Raw genomic sequence first — 23,960 nt, 5'->3', positions numbered from 1 at the left:
GACATGAACGAATCATTTATTTATTCATTCAACAAATATTTATCGAGTGCCTTCTGTGTACCAGACATTTTTCTAGGCACTGGAGATAAAGGAGTATATAAATTGACAAAGTACTTTTTCCTAAGGAGCTTATATCCACTAGAAGGCATATAGTAAAAAATGAAATAAAACAAAAAAGCCATACATATATATCAGATAGTGACAAACTATTAAAAAAAATAAAGCAGAGCCAGGAGACATAGAGCACTAGGGGAGGGAGGGGGGCTGCTAGCTTAAATGTTTTTCAGAGACAATCTCTGAAGTTTGCAGGTGGGCAGAGACTTGAAGAGAATGATCAGGGAGCCACGGAGATCTGAGGTGAGAACATTCCTGGTGAGGGCAGTGAAAGTGAAGACTGTGGGCTAAATTTGGGGTGCCTCAAGACCCAAGCAGGTTGAGCAAAGGGAAGAGTTTTCTAGGTGGGTGATGGGCAGAGAGGTGGCAGGTGGCCAAATCACGTAGGGTCCTGGAGGCCATTATACGTTTTTGGCTTTTATCTGAGGAGGTAGGGAGTCTTGGGAGAACTTTGAACAGAGAAGGAAAATGATCTGCTTTAAATTTAAGAGGATCACATGGCTACTGTGTTGAGAGTAACTGTTGGATGCAAGGACATAGGTAAAGAGGCTACTGGAATGGAGAGTTGGGAGGCTACTGGAATAATTCAGGCAAAAGGTGGTGGTGGCTTGAGCCCAGATGAGACATGAAACACGGTCAGCTAATAGACATGGTTTGGAAAAAGAGCTGGTGACACATGCTGATGAATTTCATGTGTTGTATGATAGAAGGCATTAAAGGAAACAAGAAGATTTTTGTCTCTGAGAGCAGAGGGGATGGAACCAGGAGGGCAGGGGAATCAGGAACTGGGACACATGCATCTGAAATTTGAACAGGTCCATAGAGATCTGAGCAGGGATGTGTCAGGTGGGCAGCTCGATAGGAAGTCTGGAATTTAGCAGTGAGGGATTGGCTGGAGATACAAATTGGGGAATTATAAGTCTAGATGATACTTAAGGTCTGGCTAGTAGATGCGACCACCAAAATATGAGTATAAATGGAAGAGAGAAGCTGTGTGAGATTAAGCTCTGAGATACTGCAGTGTTCAGAAATGGCAAGATGAGGACTCAGCCATCTCTTGTAGCCTCTGTTTTTACCTGGATTGCTTTCAGTCTCAGGTAGCTTCTCCCCTCAGCGTGCTTGCTGATACAGCTGCCAAAAATTCCTAGGTTTACATCCTATCCTGTTAGCAACCTGAGTGAAAAGATAGCAACTCTTTTCAAGTTGCTGGAGTAAAGAATCAGGATGAGAGTGGAATTTTGTTCAGCTGTCTTATTGAATGAACATATAAATGAATGAATTGTTCAAGTCCCTGGATCCAGATGTTCCTGAGGCTAGAACTTCTGGATATGTCAATTACATCATTGGAGTCAGGTGCCCATCTCTGAGCCAATCACCAAGGCCAGGAAACCGATGATGCTAATTGTCTAGATCTGGGTGAGTTGCCGTCCTACATCTGGGGTTTTTGGTTCATCCCTAATAAACCACATGGACTCAGAGTTCCCAAGCAAAATCAGGATACTGTTACCAGAGAACAGTGAATGATCAGTGGGCATTTGGGGACAACAAATGGTCATTACCAACAGGAATGTAATACTTCCCCTAAGAAGCTGCCAGTGTGTGGGGCGCCTGGGTGGCTCAGTCTGTTGAGCGTCCGACTTCGGCTCAGGTCATGATCTCACGGTCCATGAGTTCAAGCCCCGTGTCGGGCTCTGTGCTGACAGCTCAGAGCCTGGAGCCTGTTTCAGATTCTGTGTCTTCCTCTCTCTCTGACCCTCCCCCCGTTCATGCTGTCTCTCCCTGTCTCAAAAATAAATAAACGTTAAAAAAAATTAAAAAAAAAAAAAAAGAAGCTGCCAGTGTGTTGGGGAGACGAAGAAATATGTAGCAGTCGTAATATCATATGATAGAGAAACGCAGGGTGGTGCCGGAGTCTAAGGAAGAGGCATCTGACCTAAAGGGAGGATGAGAAGGATTTCCCAGAGGAACTGACCTCTAAGCTGAGGGCAAGAGCAATTGAAATGCAGCCATGTGAGGTGGGGGTGGTGAGGGCAGTGTTACAGGATTTGGAAACTGCATGAGCGGTGGCTGGAAGGAGCAGGGATATCTGGAAAATTGAAAGTCAAGTGAGTGGCATGGAAAAAGGGGAGATAAGTCCAGAAAGGTTGCCTTAGCGTGAAGGATTTTTAAGGATTTTAAGTGTCGAATTTGGAATCCTTCCTCATGGCAGTGGGATGCCGCGCTTCATTTCTCTTTAACTGGCTTCCATGTCATTTGCAGACCTAGGATCAACGTTGAAGGATTTGTTTGCTTGGGTGGTCGCTGTTGCTTTGCAAAAAGTCTGTATCTTTTCTTTACCCTTCATACGTTTCTCAGCTTTTCTTCTGTCTCCTGAAGGTGATGGTGCCAATGATGTCAGCATGATACAGGTGGCAGACATTGGGATGGGGATCTCCGGTCAAGAAGGCATGCAGGTGAGTGGACGCCATCCACCCATGTGCCACAGACTTCACCTGCCCACTCCAAGGCAACGTCTTTTCACAGTAAAATCTCTGTGGTACAGTGAGGCTGGCTGTGGCTAGATCAGGAGTGGGAGGCAGGAAGACAGGGAGTTGGTCTCTGCATTCATTCATTACCTACTGTGTGGGTGTTAGGGTATTTTCCTGGGTAATTTTAAGGGAACCATGTGGTTCCCTTGTTCAGTTTAAAACATATAGCTCATCGGGGCGCCTGGGTGGCTCAGTGGGTTAAACATCCGACTTTGGCTCAGGTCATGATCTCGTCGTCTGTGAGTTTGAGCCCGTCGTCGGGCTCTGTGCTGACATCTTGGAGCCTGGAGCCTGCTTCGGATTCTGTGTCTCCCCCTCTCTCTGCCCCTCCCATGCTCATGCTCTGTCTTTCAATAATAAATAAATGTTAAAAATTTTTTTTTAAATATCATTCATCTAGAACATAAAAATATATATATTTAGTCCTGCAATAGCTGTGTGACTTTTTTTTTAATTTTAAAGATATTTTCTTATGGTTTTATTTTATTTTTTTAATTTAAATTCAAGTTAATCAGCATGCACTGTAGTCTTGGCCTCAAGAGTAGAACCCAGTGATTCGTCTCTTATATATGACACCCAGTGTGTATCCCAAAAATTGCCCTCCTTAATGCCCATCACCCCGTTAGCTTATCCCCCCACTCACCTCCCCTCCAGCAGCCCTTAGTTTATTCTAGCTGTGTGACTTTTGACACTGGTGAGAGCTACTAAGGATTTGAATAAAAGACCTACAGACCTAAAGAGGAAGGGAGGGAGATAATATTTGAGAGGGAGGGGGGTGCTCTGTGTGTGTGTGTGTGTGTGTGTGTGTGTGTGTGTATGTGTGTGTGTACACGTGTGACTATTAGATAGTGTTTTAGGCACAAAATTCAGATAAAATCTTGTCCAAAGACTGCTTTTCATGTATGGAGCAAATGCTGTTAGAGAAAGATAGGATAGAGGCTTAGGGTTTCCAGAGAATTGTAAATTATGACATTCTCTCCAACAGTTGAGAAATTCAGTGATCTCTTTGCCTGGCACATTATACATTGTTACATAGTGTCAAGACTACAATACTTTTAATATTCTTCCCAGTGAGGGAGAAGCAGATGCATATTGTGATGCATGGCATTCTTGCTACGGGAGCTGCTTTCCAGAAAAGTACATTTGCTGAAATTGGGTCGAGTGGTAACCAAAGAGAAGTCTTGTTTCATGTGACCAGACTGGAAAGCTGAATAGTAACTCCAGGCAGACCATCAAGTCTCTGTGTTCATGAGTTTTGTTTGTTTCGGTTTGGTTTGGCTTCGTCTGGTCTGCGTGTAATGTTTAAACAACAGATCGGACCAGTTGGAGCCTGATGATGGTCAGGCCGTCATGCTGTGTCTGTTTTAACACATTTGATTGCTCAGGGTGGCATTCTCTCCCCCTTGTCTCTGCAGGCTGTGATGGCCAGTGATTTTGCCATTTCTCAGTTCAAGCATCTCAGCAAGCTCCTTCTTGTCCACGGGCACTGGTGCTATACACGGCTTTCCAACATGATTCTGTATTTTTTCTACAAGAACGTGGTACGTAGCTCCAGACAATCTGTCCCTTCCCCCTTTACACTTTCTTATTCTGCTAGCATAAGGGATGAGGAGGAAATGCCCCCACGTTAAGCGGCTCTGCTTGCTGATGTTTGGGGAGCAGCCAGGAGCACTCCTGCTGCCTTACCAGAAATAATCTGCGAATGTGCTCCGTTTCAGCTGCTGACAGCAAATTGCTAGCCTTGTCCGTCTGCTGGCGTTTTCTATTCCCTATGCTTCTAAATTCAATTAAGTCCTGTCTGGTTCATTTAAGACCTAATTTTTGACCTTCCATGAAAAGGTAGTGACAAGCAGAATTATGAAATGTTTAATGCCGTCTGTCAGTAGAGAATGAAAATGTTTGCTTCCATTTTACAGAAGATACCAAAAAATACCTGGGGTCCTCAAACCGATGTCCCATGTTGTATGTGGAAGACACAGATGCCAGGGACAACCCAGTTATCATGCCTTAGCCTGTAGCTGGCTAACACTCAGAAATGAAGAATTCTCTGGCAAACCTGTAAAATGTATTTGTGGTTGAGAGTTATTTGATGGCCAAGGAACTTAATTTTGATTATATGGTTCCTAAAGGGGCAGAATTTGATGAGAATCCGAGCTTCTGATCTTTGACATACCATTTAAATTTCAGTCTCCTCCTTTATAAGATCGTGGTGACCTCAGATTGCTTCGCTTCACTTAAGTTCCTTCCAGGCAGAGTGATTATGTAAATATGTCATGATTTTTAGACTAAATTTATTCCTAGCCTTCAAAAAGTCCATAGGCAGTGCATTAATAGTAAACATAAATTTACATCACTCTATTGAAATACCACCTTTAGGAAAAAAATAACTTCAGTAGGTCATTTTTCAGATACTCCAGATGTGTAATTTAGATCCATGTATCTGTGTGTGTGTGTGTCTGTCTGTCTGTTGGTCAGCAGAACATTTTTTTTTCTTTTGTCCTGTAGCACAATTAGCTTTTTTAAAATTCTGGGGCTTAATGCTCACTGACTTCTAGGGAGGAACTGCCTTCCCAAGTTTTTTTTTAAATACTTTTGCATTTTTTTTGCTCGGAGCTTGGAGCCTGCTTCGGGTTCTGTGTCTCCTTCGCTCTCTGCCCCTCCCCTGCTTGTGCTCTCACTCTGTGTCTCAAAAATAAATAAATGTAAAAAAAAAAAAAAAATTGTAAATACTTTTGCATTTTCCTACCTTCTCCTCTTGTGGTGCAGCTCCTCTTTCCCCATAAAGCCCAGATTAAACCCAAGGGTTAAGAAACACTACTGTCAGAAAGAGAGGTGACGTATATCTTCAGAGAGTGGGGCACTGTTTATTATTAGAGACTGTCACCAGGGAACAAAGACGGAACAGAGACAACAGAGACGGAAAGGTGGCTTTCTGCTGTGGAACCCTTGATGGCCACTCCCACTGATAACCTCACAATTTATCTCTACCTCTTTTGTACCTAGCAAAACAGTGAATGCTTTGTAAACTACGGAGAAAAAGGCCCAGTACCAGAAGCCGTTCAAGTAACGTATGTTTCTGAGACTGTGGTTCTTGGATCTGAGAAAACTTTTGAGATACTGATGAAGACTATGAATTCACTCCCCAAAACACATGCACCAAATTAATACATTTTCAGGAGCAGGGTGTGGTGTATGTCCATAGACCCTAGACTTAAGGATTATTCTAAGGATTGTGGCCCCTACCCTAAAGTATTCTAGTGTGTCTAGAATGCCAACAATAACATCTCAATATGTTTAAGGCACTCTACAGGTCATGGGCACTTTCTGAGTTGATCTTGATATCAAGCTCTGAGGTGGTATAATTCTCATTTTTCAGATGAGGAAACCAAAAATTCAGAGGGGTTGGGAAAATGGCTTAAAGTGAAAAGAGCAATATGAAGTGTCCTCAGGCCTTGAAGAGGACCCCTAAATCTCGGTCCAGTGCCCTTTCCTGTGGCCTGCCTTGCTTGAGGGCACGGAACTTTTGCCATAGTGGACTTAGTTCGTCTGAGAAAAATATTGGAGGAAACACCGTAGGATGTATGTGTCTCGCCTCTAGGGTGACGACCTGTCCTGATTTGCCGGGGGCTATCTCAGTTTTAGCAGTGAGAGTCCCTGTCCTGGGAAACTCCTCAGTCGAAAACTAAGTGGGATGGTTGGCTACCCTGCTGGCACCACTAAACACATAATTTTAAACCATGAAAGCAAGAGAATGAATATTTGTTGTGTGCATGCTTCATACCAGGCACTGGGCTAGGGTCTTTTCATGTAGAAGAGATTCCTCAGTTTGAAAACTGGCTCTGCTGCTTACCAGCCAGGTAACTCTGTGCAAATTCCTCAGCCTCTCTCTACCTCAGTTTCCTCGTCTGTAAAATAGGACACCGATAATTCCCAAGTTGTTAGGAAGCTTGAGCAAATCATTTGTAAAGCTCTTAGAACAGTGCTAGGACCACACAGTAAGTGGCATGTGTGTGTTCATGTGTGTATGTAAGTACGTGTGCGTGTGTATGTGTTTCACTTAAAGAAAACATTTACCTAAAAGGGACGCCAAGGTAAGTTGTGGTCTTCCATTCTGTAAGTGAGGGAACTACACCGAGGGAGAGGCAGAGATTACACAGCTGAAAATGGCAGCATGTGGCTGGTGCGGTGACGGCACACGTTGCTGTTTCTAAGATGCAAATGTCGTTCTTTGTGTCCGTAGGCCTATGTGAACCTCCTTTTCTGGTACCAGTTCTTTTGTGGATTTTCAGGAACATCCATGACTGACTACTGGGTTTTGATCTTGTTCAACCTCCTTTTCACTTCCGCTCCTCCTGTCATTTATGGTGTTTTGGAGAAAGATGTGTCTGCAGAGACCCTCATGCAACTGCCCGAACTTTACAAGAGTGGTCAGAAATCAGAGGTAGGTGCTAAAGCAAAAGTGCTTGGACCAGTGCACATCCATTGTCAAAGCCAGGGCATTTTCCAGTCAGCGCAGCTCAAATATTGTGGTACATTCAGGACTACTTAAAACAATTTGAATTAGGGGGCGCCTGGGTGGCTCAGCCGGTTGGGCATCCAACTCTTGATTTTGGCTCATGTCATGATCTCACAGTTTGTGGGATCCAGGCCCACATAAGGTTCTGTGCTGACAGCATGGAGCCTGCTTAGGATTCTCTCTCCCTCTCTCTCTGCCCCTCCCCTGATTGTGCACATGCCGTGTGCACTCGCTCTCTCTCTCTCTCTCTCTCTTAAACGTTATTTAATGTTGAAATAAACATTAAAAAAAAACCTATTTGGATTATATGGTTGTTTCAGAAGATCGCTGCTAACAGAGAGATAACAGGAAGATATTAAGTTACTTGCTTCTGAGATGAACAGAGGTAAAACTATGAAAAGCCTTAGGTACTTATATGAAGAAATCTGGTGTTTAGACCTCACAGCTAATAATGGCTAGTATTTGTGGGGCGACTGGGTGGCTCGGTTGGTTGAGTGGCTGATGTCGGCTCAGGTCATGATCTTGTGGTCCGTGAGTTCGAGCCCCACGTCGGGCTCTGTGCTGCCAGCCTGCAGCCTGCTTTGGATTCTGTGTCTCCCTCTCTCTCTGCTCCTCCCCTGCTTATGCTCTATCTCTCTCTGTCTCTCAAAAATAAATAGATGTTAAAAAAAATTTTTTTTTAAATAATGTCTAGTATTTGCTAAACCTCACTGAGCTGTCTCTTGTGCAAACTACTGAACATTCCATCTCATTTATCTCCACAAAACATGTTGAGGGAGAACCTCAAAAATCTTGCAGCTGAACAAATGGCAGAGCCAGGATGTGACTCCTTCTTAGTCTGGTTCCAAAGCCAAAATCAAATTCTTCATGTTCTACTGTCATGCAAAATAGTGGCTTGTTCTGAATGGCCCCCTCTACTTAAAACCATGCCCCCGCCTCTGCTTAATTGATCTTCGTGCTGTCTGTCTACCGATGGATCATTTATGTATGTCCCCACTTTCCAGTCTTCTCTCACTGCCCTCATTGCCTCCCACCCAGAGTATTGTGGTTGCTGATTAACTTGGCTAGCTGTCTCAGAACTCTTTTCTTTCTTTTTTCTTTTTTATTTTAGAGAGAGAGAGTACATGAGCAGGGAAGAGGGGCGGAGGGAGAGAGAGAATCTTTTTTTTTTTTTTTAAAGTGTATTTATTTATTTTGAGAGAGCACAAACTGGGGAGGGGCAGAGAGAGAGGGAGAGAGAGAATCCCAAGCAGGCTCCACACTGTCAGCGTGGAGCTCAGTGGCGGGGCTCGATCCCACTACCCTGGGATCATGACCTGAGCTTAGATCAAGAGTCGGGTGCTCAACCGACCAAGCCCCCCAGGCCCCCCAAAACTCTTTTCTTTCTAATTTCTCTTCTACAAAATTAATAGTAATTAATGTAGCACTTATGAACATTTTTGTAATGCCTCCTATATGCCAGGCACTAAGTCCTTAATATATATAAATCTAACCTCAAAATGATCCTATAAGTAAGTGCTGTCTTTATCCACACTGTAGGTGAGGAAGGTCAGGCACAAGAAGGTCCCTTCAGTAATCTGCCATGTCACAGTGTTCATGGGTGGTACAGGTGAACTCTGGATCTCTAGCCCGTCCTGTCCACCATTATGCTATGTGGCAGAAAGAACACTGATGCTGTCTTCAGTCCTTGGGTCACCCCCTGCCTCCACATGCTATTTAATGCCAAGAATCCAAAGTGCTTTCACAGGTGCATTGTCAGGATCACAGGGACTGAGGCGGGCCAGGAGCCTGTAGACACCTGTAAGTGGGCAAAGCTGAGGGGTCCATGTAGTCACATAGTCTGTCTTGAAAGAAGACTCTGTTACTCAAGACTCTTTCAGTTGCAAGTGACGACAGAAACCAACTCGAACTGGCTTAATAAAAAAGGGAAGTTTATTGGCTTAATAAACTTTTGCATAGCTGCAAAATCCACAGGTAATGATGACAGAACACTGTTACTCTTAAAGCAACTCTAAATGTCCAGGTTAGGACTCACTGGCCTAGCTTGAGTCTCATGCCTTTTCGTTTTCTCCTTGACCAAGGTTGGGACAGTTATCATTTGTGAGGACAGAGCTGAATCACATGGACAGGATTGGAAAGAAGGGTGTCCTATAGAAGTACTGGACAGACAAAAATCAGACCCACCATAAGAAATCTCTGTGTTGTGCTTCACCCACTGTTCTAAAGACACTGACCCAGATCAGTTAGAAATAATGCTGAGTTTATGTTTAAATTCTGAGTGTTTAAATTCTGGTTCTGTGCTGTGTGACCGTGGTAAATTATTTAACTTGCTTGCATTTCTGTTTCTTTATAGAGATGGTATGAGGATTGAGGAAGATAAAAAGTTCCATCCACATGAAGCTCTCAGTATTGTTATTTTTACTCTCCAGAATTAACCAGAAATTTGAGGAAATCTCAAATGTAAAATATGTTTATTTTCCTCAGTCTAACTTTATCCTGACTTGAACTTCCTTTCTAGGCTGGGGAGTAAGTTAATGTCCACAGGCTACCTGCAGTAGGCAACACAGAGAAGTCACACGTTCATCTTTCAGGGGAGAAGAAATCCTCATAATCCTTTAATACCATCCAATCCATTTGGATCAAGGAGCTAAATAGGGTTTTCCTAAAGGAATCCAGTCTGACTTAAAGTTGAAGGCCAGGATGCAGGAATGTATGGTTGATATTAATGAAGCTTGTCCTGTACCCCTTACCTAAATTAAATTCCAAGTCCATTGGGGAAAGAGAGGTGAGGGGGGAACGTTCAAAATTTTTGTAGCTGGCATTTTAAAAGCCCATTTGTACAGACTTTGGTTGTTTCTTACCCTTGGAAGAGTTGAGGTCATTGTTTCCTATTGTTGAACCCTGTTATCAATCCTTTGCACACATTGTTCTATTGAGTTGGCCAGTTTTATAATACATGGTAATAGCAAGAGGATTCCCAGCATGTGGCTATTGATAGAAGGTCATTGATTTCATTGAGTTTACCTTCCAGAGGAGTTGTCCTTTCTTTGAACTTGGTCTTCAAATGAATTCTGTTTTATGCTTGAGCCAGTTCCTGCCTTCAGCATCATGAAATATACTCTCCAAGGTTTCAGAATCTTCCCCTGAAGGAGATGATGTGGAGGGCTGTAGCAGAGGCTTCCCTTCCAAGAAACAATCATCTGTTAACCATCTCTCATCACCCACACAGTCATCTTTTCTGGCTTGGACTTCATGTCCACATTTTCCCTTTCGGTTTCCAAGAGATCCGATGAGTTCATCTCTTTAGCCTCTCATTCATCTTTTACCCTTCTCTACTTCCCAAGTCCCCTTACTCATGTAACTGCTGTGGAGTAATTGTGCTTTTACCTTATTTGAGCTAGGATTTTTGAGCAACTTCCATTCATCCAGAAGCATGAAGTTACATTTTAGCTTATCCCCAAATTGTTCTCTCTTGTCTAGTGGCATTTTGGTTGCCCCTTTGGTTTTGCTGCATTCTCTTCTATCATTTGATTGTGCTTCTGCTTAGATTTTATGGATATTTGGATGATGAAAGGCTGGTAAAAAATCCTATCATTTTTAAGGAGGAAATAGTAAAAGACACACAAGGAAAAGGAACAGGACAGTGTAATAAAAGGAACAATAATAGTAATAAGATCAGAAACAATAAATCCTCATTGTTTTGATTTTCCAGAGGACAAAGAGATCCTTTTAAAAAAGGATAGATTTTAAAACTCTAAGTGTAGTCTATTGAAGAATAAAAGAGTGTATATGGAGAATTTGTGTATTTCTAAAACTTTGTTATTTAGAAGACATTGGTTATTTTCAAGGAAATTTCAGCCTTTTCGTATTTGGAAGGAAATGAGAATGAGAACATGTTAAGAAAAGAGAAGACTAGGGCAGGGATATAATACATGTGTTGCCATTTTTGTCCATGGCAGACATCACTGATAGACCATAGCACTCTATTGCTCCTCCTGGGTCTGAATGCAGCCTCAGAATCGTTCTGCACACACATCAACATTCAATCAGAGATGGCTCTTGTTTGAAAATGTGTTTTCAAGTAGAGATTAGTGTCTCTGCTTGAACTGTTTTGTTATAAGCTTTTGGTAAGAAGCAGTTTAACACATGCAAAACTATATAGGAATAGTTTATTAATCCAGCAAATATTTACTGAGTACTTGATAGGTACCAGGTACTGTTTTAATCACTTGAATAAAAAAAATCGGGGCGCCTGGGTGGCGCAGTCGGTTTAGCGTCCGACTTCAGCCAGGTCACGATCTCGTGGTCCGTGAGTTCCAGCCCCGCGTCAGGCTCTGGGCTGATGGCTCGGAGCCTGGAGCCTGTTTCCGATTCTGTGTCTGCCCCTCCCCTGTTCATGCTCTGTCTCTCTCTGTCCCAAAAATAAAAAAATAAAAAATGTTAAAAAAAAAAAAAAATCAAAGCCCCACTGCATGTAATTTGCATTTTGTTGAGAGACCCATTAGGTACACAAATACAGTTATTTCCAGTAGTGATGAGAGATGTTTCTTGTTGGAGAAAAAGAGTGCGTGCACACACCCAAGCGGGAGAGGGAGAGAGAGAATCTTAAGCAGACTCCATGCTAAGCACGGAGCCCAGTGTGGGGCTTGCCCAAGGTTGATCAAAAGATATAAGTGACATGAGCGGAACAGAGTTCCTTTATGGATTTTTTTCACCTGGGATTTTATTCAACTGTCACACCTTATTTGTTCACCACTGTTTACAAATCCCACCACTGTTTACAAATTCCCATGAAGGAATATAGTCTTCTTAGAGAAGCAAAAGTAAGTATTGGCTTGTGTTGTTCCTTGACTTTGCTTTGACCCATTTTAATCTTGATCCCTCCGCAATATCTGTTTCCTTTTCAGGCATACTTACCCCTTACCTTCTGGATCACCTTGTTGGATGCCTTTTATCAAAGCCTGGTCTGCTTCTTTGTGCCTTATTATGTGAGTCCCCGTTCACTCAAAGAATATGCTATTAATGAATCAACAAGGTTTCTTTGTTGCCAGTATAAACACACAGGATGGATATATTGGGGTAGATTGCTCATATAATCAAGTTGATTATTAGCTGACTAAATTATAATGTCCCCCCCAAAATGTTAGCTAATGGATTAAGTTTGGAGATAAGTACCTAGTTGACTCCTCTTGTATCTCCTTTTTAGCCCTGTACTGCTTGATCAGTTTTGCAAATGACCTGAATAAAATTGAGAGTCCAGGCATATAATGAGATGAGTCAAAATCAGAAAGGCAAAGTCAGAATATGAGATTTATTATTAGTGCTGGGCTGATTCTACCAGGATGATATTCATAGTATTAAATTTAAGTTCTTATTCATAGTCTCTTCAAAACTAAAAAACCTGTTTCACAGGTGAGGAATAGAAGAAATGTGACTAAGGAAAGAATGTGTAAAAATGAACTTTAAAATTTGTGCCAGCACCAAGCACAAAACATGATGTAACTGCCCACCCATACACAGCCCTACCCAGAAGAAAACACTAGTTTGATCATAGATTGGTGTTAACAAAAAACACAGAGTTAAGAATGAGAAAGGTTATAGTCTCTAAGTTAACAACTTCTATTCTTTAGTTATTTATTTAAATAAAATGACTTGAATTTTCCCAGCTAGAATATTCCAGGTTTACGGCATTTCAAGGGAATACAGATAAGGCAATCTGAAGTGTAAAGCAAAGGAGAACAATTATGAAATGCCAGAAATTGTGAAATGTCAGAAAATAGTGTCATTCAAAGAATACTTTAAGGACTTGACATATACGTAGGAGAGGAGGGGATATTTACTTAGCAGAGATATATACTCAAGATAGCCTTAATAGCTGCCTCAGAGGCTTGCAGCTCTGTTCAATGGGACATATTTCCTATATTTCTATACTTCAAAGAGCTGGGAGAGTAAGTACAAGGTTCTGGGAGGATGAATTATGACTCAGGATAAAGAGGCATTCCAACTGAAAAGTTTAGAGATTAGACAGCCTAGCTAAGAGTCAGTCTCTCTCTTCTGGAAATGTTCGAGTTTATCCTAAATGACCCGTTGTTGAAGAAGGGACCCATCCACAGTTGAGCTGTACAATAAAGGAATGGTATTCACACCACTGAATGTGACAACTCTCCTGCATCACCGCCTGTTGTCCTTTTTGTAGACCTACCAGGGCTCAGACATTGACATCTTTGCATTTGGAAACCCCCTGAACACAGCTGCTCTGTTCATCATTATCCTCCACCTGGTGATTGAAAGCAACAGTTTGGTGAGTGGTTTTCCTGCCTCTGAATTGGGCTGAAACTGTGCTTGGGGAAGTGTCTTCTATTAGCAGTGACCCTACTTAAACCCTTCATGCCTAGAAGACACATGTTAACAAGAGTAATGATTCCCAATAAGAGGGGTGATTCATGGCTACTCTTGTTGACTGTTGAGTGCCATTATGTTGAGCTCGATGTATAGCCAGGGAAAGTGGGAGATACCTACCTGGTCCCCTTGGTGGTAGCCATGATGGATGGTTCACGGAGGCGTGAATCCGGCTGGAGAAATAATTGATGGCCAATACTCTTCAAGATGGCCAACATTATTAGATTGTGCTGATGTCTTGCAACTCAACTAAAAAGAGGGGTTGTGCCATAATCCTGGTATACTGACTTCAGTAAGTGATGATTTTATCACAACAAAATTTCTCATGATACAGGAACATATTATCTTCCCTCCAGAATTTTTACTGTTCGTTTAAATCTAGGTCTTTTTTATCTTATTTGCTGACTTAATGATAAAGTTAGGTCTCTTCATCAAAATGATTGCACTGTAGCTCTCTGCAGCAAAGCTAATGTGTAGGATTCAGATCATGAGAGCTTGGTTATAAGCCTTCCTTTGCAGGTGAACATTCTACCCAACTCTGAAGAATAAACTGCCTCTGTGATTATTGATGCCAGTTCCTCATTTCCGTTGGCATCATCTTTGCTATAGTCTAAGCCACTATCATCTCTTCCTGGACTATTGTACAGCCTCCTTAGTCTTCCCACCAACCTCTACTCTTGACTCCTCTAGCCGTCCTCTGCAAAACAACCAGAATCATCCTTTTGAAACACAAACCATGTCTTGTTGCTGTCCTTTGGGTAAAACCCTTCAGTGATTTCCTACTGTACTTGGAATAAAATTGAAAAGCCCTAAGATGGCCTACAAGACTTCATGCAGTGATACCTCTCCTTTTCTCTCCAGTCACATTTCCACTGGAAACACACTGTCCCTTTTCAGTGGCTCCGATACAGTAGCTCCTTACCTTATCGGGTCCTTAGCATTCACCATACCTCCTGAGGGGAGTATTCTTATTCCCTTGGTTCCCTACACTTTTCCCAGCTCAAATACTATTTTGGGTCTCGGCAAAAATGCTGCTTTCTCCAGGGGCCCTTCCCTAACCATCCATTGTCTCATGCCATCCGTTTGCTTTTATCCATCACCCTAATAATAATTTCTTATTATTCAGCAGTTACGTGATTGTCTGATTCGTGTTTACCTTCTGCCTTAAACTATAATCTCTGTGAGGACAGAGTTCATATTTATTTTGTTGACCACTGTATAACAGAATCTAGGACAAGACTGGCACATCGTAGGTGCTTAAAAATATTTGAATGGATAAACAAATAATTAAATGACTAACCAGTATTTAGAGTGTTTTTACCACCCTGGTAGTGAATGCATTTCACACAGGAATAGCTGAATGAGGTTATAGTTGAAATGTTATGTGCAGTTATATTGTAAAATTATTTATAATAAATTCTAAAGTAGAGCTGAATATTTCTGGCATCTCTTCCTTTGCTTACAACCTTCTGTAATCAAACTGTACAAGCCCAAAGTGTAGTAAAAGGTTAATATCTGAAAATACCAGGTAGGGAGACTAAAGGGAATTCTAGAACTAAAATATTTGGCATTGTTTTAGTATCTATTTGATTTCATTTTTAAACAATTTTGTAGGTACTCTTAGTTACTACCCAAGGGATTGTCATAGGTTCTAGCATTTATTAGCGTTTCAAAGGATCTAATGGATCAAGTGTGTCCGTTTGGGTTCACTGGTTATGAACAGCAACCTGAGCAATAGAAAAGTTATTAAAAATATACTGAAGAACGATGATAAAATCAAACCAAACCATCCTGAGAAACGAGAGTGGCTCCAGACATCCAGGAAACAAACTAACGGACAAGATTGCTCTGCTCTGAATTGGCTATAGTCATTTTCTTTCTGCTCTTGCCTCACTGTGCTCCAAGTTTAGTCCCTGGTGACAGAATTCTGTTTCCTTAGCTTCAGTCCTAGACTTTGGCTAGAGGAGGGATATCATGCCAAGACTGTGCACAATGTCGGGCTGAGAAGGAAGAAAGTGAAAGCCAGGCGCCAAGAAAAACAGTGTTTGCTATTTATATAGCAAATAGTGTCCTTTATAGGACGCATCATTAAACTTTTTTCTCATGCCAGGGGACGCTAGAGCTCACAGCCTCGGAGAGTCCCTTGTCAGTAAGAGTCAGCCATTGGGAAGGTGTGAAGCACCCTCATCTCATTGTCACCCCCCACCTCCCTGTTTTCACCCAGTGTCTCTTGACTCTAATTGTATCAACTTTTGTAAATGTGCCAACCATCAAGTTGCTGTCTCACTTGCCAAACGCACATCCTTAGGGAAAAAAATTCAGGCAGTAGCGTTCAGTGGGAAGGAAAGACATCTGAGAAAGAAAGACAAAAGATAACAAATCATTGCCTTAGAGGCATGATGACCATCAGGATGTAGCCAACACTTTCTGAGCAGTTTGTACATTTTACACAAAATGAGCAGTCTTTGTGATGCGTGTGAAGATGTCTACCTTGGGGAAATACTTTGCAGAATTAAGAGAGAGAGAAAAGGAGAAAATTATAGCCTTAGAAAATATTACTGAAGGCAGTGCTTCCCCGCAAAAGCATAACCTTTTCCACCATGGTATACACTATGATCTTAGGTGGTAGTATCCACTGCACTAAATAACACTGAATACCCCACTGTGGCAATTTCCCTTTGTAACAAAGGTCAGACTGTAGACTCGGCAGTTACGATAATACGTAATGGCGACATTGCATTTAAGGAAGTCATCTACTTGTTTTTCGAAATGAAGTTACTTAAATAGTAAGCCAGTTTAAGGGAAATACTAAGAGGGGCACCTGGATGGTTCAGTGGGTTAAGCCTCCGACCTCGGCTCAGTTCATGAGTTTGAGCCCTGCGTCGGCTCTGTGCTGATGAGGCGGAGCCTGCTTGGGATTCTCTGTCTCCCTCTGTCTCTGCCTCTACCCCACTCTCACTCTCTCTCTCAAATAAATAAATAAACTTAAAAAAATATATATTAAGAAAAATTCCAAGCTATCCACAGATACAAAGGTGGCTAGGTTACAGTGTGAAGAAAAAGATTTGTTTCTTGTTCATATAAAGTCAGCTGAGGTTCCAGATAGCTCTAGAGTACTTGTTCTCTGAGTGGGGGGCTGAGTGCCCTGGCTATGTCTTGTAGCTTTACCATCTGGAATTGTCCCCAAGAGGGGGATCTTCTTGATCAACATGGAAGGAAAGGAGACCGCATGGGAAATTGCACACCAGCTCTTCCATGCCTCTAAGCTGGACATTTTGCATCTCTCTTCCATTCACATTTCATTGGTCAAAGCAGGATATATGGCCATACTTAATTTCAAGGGGATGAGGAAATGCAATCCTTCCATGTGCTTATGATAGGAAGAAATTCGAATATTGGTGAGGAACAGTAATGTCTGCCAGCCCTGTGAATGGGTAAAGTTTGAGGACTGAAGTATAACTTAATGAAGAAACAGACCAATTAGTGACTGTATTAAAAAGAGAGAAAGAGAAAGCGAGAATGTGACACCTTATGGTGCGTGGACAATATAAAATAGTCATCAGAATCAACCTGTTGGCATTTGACTTAGCTTTACAGAATTTCAACAGTGATATGAACTGTTCACGAAAGATGCTCTCATCTCTTTGGTATTTTGTGTTTTGTTCTCTAAGGTTTGTGACGTTTATTCATTGCTCAGACATGTTGTCTCTTCAACAGAACAGAGTGCATCAGGGTGCAAAACCCTGTCAGTGAGAGAGTGTTCATTTCCCCCGCTTTTCATGTCTTGCAGACCTGGATCCACATGCTGGTCATCGTTGGTAGTGTCTTGTCTTATTTTCTCTTTGCCTTGGCATTTGGAGCCATGTGTGTGACTTGTAACCCGCCATCCAACCCCCACTGGATCATGCAGGAGCACATGCTGGATCCAGTGTTCTACTTGGTTTGTGTCCTCGCAGCCTACGTCGCCCTTCTGCCCAGGTATGGTGTCTTATCTTCAAGAGAGTAAGTGAGATCACAGGCTGAGAATTCTTCAGGCAACTGCTGAGAATGGATGGCAGGCCGTCCTGTTTACTAGTGGAGAGGTCAGCCTGTGTACTAGTTAAAACATTGGTGTGTTAGCTCCTTTACCAGAGAACAAATATGGTTTAAGCGAACTGGAAGGGATAGGTCTCTCTCGTGGAAAATTCTGACTGGTTGGCAGTCCCCAAAGATGGGGCAGCTTCACCCACAAGGTTATATGAGGATCCTTTCCTCTGTCCTTTTGTTCTGCCAACCCCCACGGGTGTTGCCCTTATCTGCATGATTGAAGGTGACTCACCCTCAGCCCATTCACCTCCCTGCCTGCAGGAGGGAGAAAGAGAGAAAATGGAGTGCGAGCAGCTTTCTTCTTCTTCCTTTTTTTTTTTTTTTTTTTTTTTTTTTAATGCAGAAGTGACCCAGAAGTTGCTCATATCCCCTTAACTAGAACTTAAGTATCTGGACTCTGAGTGGCTAAAATCTGAGTGTTTCTAAAAGGAAAAAGGGGAGAATGCATACTGAGGGACAGCATTGGTCTTTCTACAGCCTATAACTGCTGAAAACTTAATCTGAGTTCAGTTACCTTTCCCATTTTAGTTTAAATGGAATTTCTAATATTGTACGTGATGGAACTGGCTAAGAAGTATACGTGGGTTTTTAATCTATAGCTCTTTCTCTTTATATTTTTATAAAATTTATCTGTTTAGCTGGAAACACTTTGCCAAATAGTTGTTCTACCTTTGTAAACATGGTGTGAGAGTCAAATGGTGATTTCAGATGATTCTTTAAGAGAGCTGACAAACTGACTCCCAGGCCAAATCTGACCCGCTGCCTGTTTTTAAAAGTAAATAAAGTTTCGTTGGAACATAGACATACTTATTTATGAGTTATCTATGGCTGATTTCGCACTACAGTAGCAGAGTCCAGTAGTTCCAACAGAGACCGTCTGGCTTGCAAAGCCTGAAATATTACTATCTGGCCCGGCGGAAGAAAGTTGGCCACCCCAAGTTTGTAACACCAATGTAAGACAGCATGAGCGCAAACTCTGTTACTGATGGGTATTCCTTCTAGAAATGTGTAAGAAAAGCCCTCTTGAGTCCTTCTATGGTGTTTACGATTGTGTACTTGACAGTATTACTGCTCAACTGAGATGCTTCCATGCTACTCACTGTGATTACCAGCTTTCAGATCAAAAACTAACAAGGTGATTCCCACCAACAGTGCAAGAGGGTTTCCATTTCTTCACATCCTCTCCAGCATCTATAATCTCCTGATCTGTTCATTTTAGCCACTCTGACTGGCGCCAGGTGCACTGTTGGTGGGAACGCAAACTGGTACAGCCACTCTGGAAAACAGTGTGGTGGTTCCTCAAAAAATTATAAATAGATCTACCCTATAACCCAGCAATAGCACTGCTAGGAATTTACCCAAGGGATACAGGAGTGCTGATGCAGAGGGGCGCTTGTACCCCAATGTTTATAGCAGCACTTTCAACAATAGCCAAATTATGGAAAGAGCCTAAATGTCCATCAACTGTCCATAAAGAAGATGTGGTTTATATATACAGTGGAATACTCTTTGGCAATGAGAAAGAATGAGAGAGAGAAAGAATGGCCACTTGTAGCAACATGGATGGAACTGGAGAGTGTTGTGCTAAGTGAAATAAGTCAGGCAGAGAAAGATACCGTATGTTTTCACTTATATGTGGATCCTGAGAAACTTAACAGAGAACTATGGGGGAGGGGAAGGGGGGGAAAGTTACAAAGAGGGAAGGAGGCAAACCATAAGAGACTCTTAAATGCTGAGAATAAACTGAGGGTCGATGGGGGGTGCGGGGGAGGGGAAAGTGGGTGATGGCCATTGAGGAAGGCACCTGTTGGGATGAGCACTGGGTGTTGTATGGAAACCAATTTGACAATAAATTTCATATAAAAAAATAAATAAAAGAAGAAACAAAACAAAACTAAAATGAAAAAATAAATAAATAGAATAAAAACTAACAAGATGAGCTTGTAGAATTTATGAGGACACAATTCCTAAAAAGTTATAGCCCGAAAAGAAAAATCCTCCCAATTGTACCACTAAGAGTACAATTCTATCTGACATTGTCGTGGTAGGCTGAAAAAAGTGACCCCTAAAATATACCCATGCCCTAATCCCTGGAACCTGTGAATGTTGAGTGTTTTGCTTATGCAGATGTGATTAAGGATACTGAGATGGGGAGATTATCCCGTATTATCTGGGTGGGCCCTAAATGGGGAGATTATCCCGTATTATCTGGGTGGGCCCTAAATGCAATCGTAAGTATCCTTATGAGAGAGAGGCAGAGGACAATTTGACACAAGCAGTTATGAGAAAGCACTCCAGCCAGAGTGGCAGAGATTCCTTGGCTACAGGCTAAGGAATGCCAGCACTTATCAGAAGCTGGAAGAGACAAGGACTGGATTCCCCTCTAGAACCTTTATAAGTTGCATGGCCTTTCCTCCACCTAGATTTTGGTTCAGTGAACTAATGCCAGAATTTTTGGCCTCCAGCGGGTACATGGGTGGCTCAGTAGGTTAAGCATCCAACTTTTGATTTTGGCTCAGGTCAGGATCTCATGGTTCATGAGTTTGAGCCCTGAGTCAGGCTCAGTGCTGACAGCACGAAGCCTACTTGGGATTCTCTCTCCCTCTGTCTCTGCCCTCCCCAGTTGTGCTCTCTCTTTCAAAATAAATAAACTTAAAAAAAAACAAAAACAAAAACTCTTGGCCTTCAGAACTGTGGGAATAAAGTTTGGTCGTTCTAAGCCATCAAGTTGATGGTAATTTGTTACAACGGCCCTAGGAAACTAACAGACTTTGATATGGGGAAGATGGGTGTTGCTATCACAAATACCTAAACATGTGAAGGTGGCTTGGAAACTGGAGAATGGGCAGAGACTGGAAGAATTTAGAGGTACCTGATAGAAAAATGCTAGACTTCTTTAAACAGACTGTAGATGATCAGGGACATTAAAGTTCCTGCTGGTGGGGAGTCAGAAGCAAGTGAGAAGCACGGGTTGAAAAAACCATATCATCTTAGAAAATACATAGACGGTCTTAAACAGAATGTTCCTAGAAATGTGGGTGTTAAGGGCACTGGTGAGGAGTTAGAAAGAAATGAGGAACATGGTATTGGAAGTTTGAGGGAAGGGGATCTTTGCAATGTAGTGGCAGAAAACGTACCCAAAGTGTGTTCTGTTATGTGGAAAACAGAATTGATGAACTATGAACTTGGATATTTAGTGTTGAAGATTTGGCCTGGTTTCTGCATGCTGCTTTGAGTAAAATGTGAGAGAAAATAGACTGAGGGAAGGCCTGTTAAACCCAGAGAAGCTAGATTTAGAAAATTCTCAGCCTATCCAGATTTTAAAAGTTGTTACAATTAAGAGATTGGCTTTGGGGAATATGCTCTAGAGAAAAGGGGAACAGTGTGGCCGGACAACCTTTTGCTGGTGCTGAAGAGATCAGGTCTGTGACTTCTGGATCCCTTCAGCCATCTTGACAGCCACCAGGAAAGGAGATGGGGTTATATAGGAAAGATCTGTGGAGGACCCTCAATTAATGCCGTAACTCTGCATGACATATATATTGGAGACCCACAAGGTTTATGAGAATCCTGTACCAGCATAAACACTGCCAGCTTGGACTGAAAGGCACAAGTTTGTAGCAATGTGTCATAGTACTCACGGGAAACTAAGAGCTAGCATTTTTTGAATGCTTACTATGTGCCAACACTGTCTGCTTTCCACGTATTAACTTATCTAACAGCCTATGATCTAGCAGTGTCGGCACCTCTCCTGCTAAGATTTTATTTTTTTATTGATTTGACAAGCACTTTTAGGGCACTCACTGTTTTCCAAGTGCTTTTACAAATATCAACTTATTTAATATTGTTAGTGCCTCCATTTTATAGTTTGCTTATCTTTTCCTTTTACCTCAGGAAGACAAATGGCCACCAGACCCTTTTACTTTTTCTAATTGGTGAGTATTTTTTGTGTCCCTGTGCTACATTTGAGGTGAATGTAACTCTGTGGTGCTTTTTGTAACCTAGGTTTGTATACCGAGTTCTTCAGGGATCCCTATTTCCATCTCCAGTTCTAAGGGCGAAGCACTTTGACAGACTGACTCCAGAGGAGAGGACTAAAGCTCTCAAGAAGTGGGCAGAGGCTGGAAAGATGGGCCAAGTGACACCCAAGAATGCTGACCACTCAGACTCCAAATCAGAGAAAAGAGCTAAGTCTGGCCCTGCTGACAGCTTTGCAATGATGTCAGCACCTTCTCATCCTGTTGACCAGGGAGACTTCTCTGTCCATGAAACTGCTTTGGACTCAGACTACTGTGAAACCAAGGCCTCAGGGATGGCTGGGCCCCCAAAGGGTTAAAAAAAAAAAGCATTGTAGCCTCCTTGGAGTTGCAAGTATTCCCTCAGATTTGGAAGAGGGACCTTGAAGAGGCACCTCTATCAAGAATGAAATGGATTTTTCCCTAAGGGACATGAACATTCATTCTACTGTGCTTGGAAAAGCCAATGTGATGACCTTTATCGTATGTTTGTAGATACATTTGTAAAAGGACTTGGAGTGTGACCTGAACAGAGTTTAGGGAAATGAAATACTTAATTCAGAATCAAATGCTTTTATGAAACTTTTTGGACTTTGTAAAAGCTCTTTTATTGTCTTACAAGTGCAGACATTCTTAAGGGATTCCTTTGAGATGTATTTATTTAATTGGGAGATCTCCGATTCCAGGGAAGTGTTTTCAATGAGCAGACTCCAATCTGAATTGTTTTAAATGAAGAAAAAGTAGTTTTCAGATCAGTTAGAACTCCAAAGAGAAAAAAATGTTACATATAAATGGTTCACTTCCAGAAAAATTCAAAGAACCTTCTAATGACAGTGTACCTAAAAGAGGGTAATAGCTATACTATTTGAAATGAGTTAGTGATTATTAGTAGCTTATTTCATGCAGGAAGATGCCTTTGGTCGCCTGCAGATGTTAGGCATATCTTTCTGCTCATGTCAGTGTTCTCTTGAGGGGGAGTCTTCATTGGGAAAGGGCAGAGGGATGCCAGGGTTCCGTAGGAATGTGTTTCTCTCTCAGCTTTCAGTCAAAAGACAACCTTTTATGAGGGCTGCCTCTATGCAGCTGTTGTCAGTTGGGACACAGACCATAGGTAGGGGCAGACAGAATCAGCTGAGTCTCTAGCCTATTTGGCAATTTCTTGTATTCTAAAACTTACAATCAAAAGCCTGATCAAAATGAGACAGTCAATTTCAAAACAGTCTTTCAGAGACCATTTGAGGGTTCATGGTCCTTACAGAATCCTACAAATTCTCTGGTGTTACAACTTTTAAAAGTGATTTACTGTGAATTGGGACTGATACAGGTGGTTCTCAGAAGGATTTCATGAGGTTCTTAGAAAACTTCATTTTTTAAATATATTTTAGGACAGGAATGTCCATAGCAAGTTACTTGCTGTTGCAAATCATGTATGCTGGCTTTAGTTGGAACAAAGTCTAGTTTACCAAGTAATCCAGGTATTATAATATCATCTATTCTTGTTGAGTTCTTTTTAAAATTCAGTATCTATTCATCTGAACATTGTCAGCCACTAGTCACCCAGAATCTCCTTCCTGAAATCTCCATGCTAATGTTCTCTGTCTGTATCAAGGTCTTATGACTATTAATCTGTTATTCTCAGGGCTTGATATTTTCCTGATACCTACTTTCCTGGTCTGACATTTTTTTTTTTTTTTATAACTGTCTGATGCTACTACAAATAGTCTTTTATACAGACTGATTTCTAGAACTTTCAAAATCCCACATGGATATTAGAGGTTGCTTTCTGCTTTCTTAATGATTTTTTTAAAATTGTTTAATAAATAATTTGTACAAAAAACTGTCATCATTCCCGTAGATACCACTGAACCTAATAGTAATTGTTACCTGAGCTTAGAAGGAAGCCCTTTTTTTTTTTTTTAATTTTTTTTTTTTCAACGTTTATTTATTTTTGGGACAGACAGAGACAGAGCATGAACGGGGGAGGGGCAGAGAGAGAGGGAGACACAGAATCGGAAACAGGCTCCAGGCTCTGAGCCATCAGCCCAGAGCCTGACGCGGGGCTCGAACTCACGGACCGCGAGATCGTGACCTGGCTGAAGTCGGACGCTTAACCGACTGCGCCACCCAGGCGCCCCTAGAAGGAAGCTCTTAAAGCACACCTTTTACCAGAATATTGTAGTGACCTTTTCTTATATGGAAAAATCAGTAATGTCATAGCAGCTGGCATTCATTCTCTGAATATAAATAAAGGGTTAGAATGTAAAGAGAAAAAGAATAAGCCAAGAAGACTAAGAAAAAAAG

The 23,960-nt window shown here is 41.8% G+C and overlaps 1 protein-coding gene across 5 annotated transcripts in view; it reads left to right on the top strand.

The window, feature by feature from the left end:
* ATP10D (ATPase phospholipid transporting 10D (putative)) overlaps window positions 1–22,228 on the top strand; it is a 109,421-nt gene extending 87,193 nt beyond the window's left edge. For 3 of the 5 annotated variants that reach the window (XM_086705128.1, XM_025922358.2, XM_086705129.1), the window contains 7 exons: window positions 2,491–2,567; window positions 4,058–4,183; window positions 6,883–7,083; window positions 12,066–12,146; window positions 13,355–13,459; window positions 17,348–17,535; window positions 21,649–22,228. In XM_086705128.1, coding sequence (XP_086561254.1) covers window positions 2,491–2,567; window positions 4,058–4,183; window positions 6,883–7,083; window positions 12,066–12,146; window positions 13,355–13,459; window positions 17,348–17,535; window positions 21,649–21,979 — 1,109 coding nt within the window. In that variant the 3' untranslated portion in view covers window positions 21,980–22,228. Of the gene's footprint in view, window positions 1–2,490; window positions 2,568–4,057; window positions 4,184–6,882; window positions 7,084–12,065; window positions 12,147–13,354; window positions 13,460–17,347; window positions 17,536–21,648 lie in introns of those variants that run through there. The other 2 variants (XM_086705127.1, XM_086705130.1) reach the window with 2 other exon arrangements.
* The last annotated feature ends 1,732 nt before the right edge of the window (window positions 22,229–23,960 follow it).

The sequence above is a fragment of the Puma concolor genome, chromosome B1 (genome assembly GCF_028749965.1).
Source record: "Puma concolor isolate L17-30 chromosome B1, mPumCon1.1.hap2, whole genome shotgun sequence".
NCBI classification, from domain to species: Eukaryota; Metazoa; Chordata; class Mammalia; order Carnivora; family Felidae; genus Puma; species Puma concolor.
The sequence above is the reverse complement of the archived record's forward strand: the minus strand, read 5'-3'. Positions and strand labels throughout refer to the sequence as shown.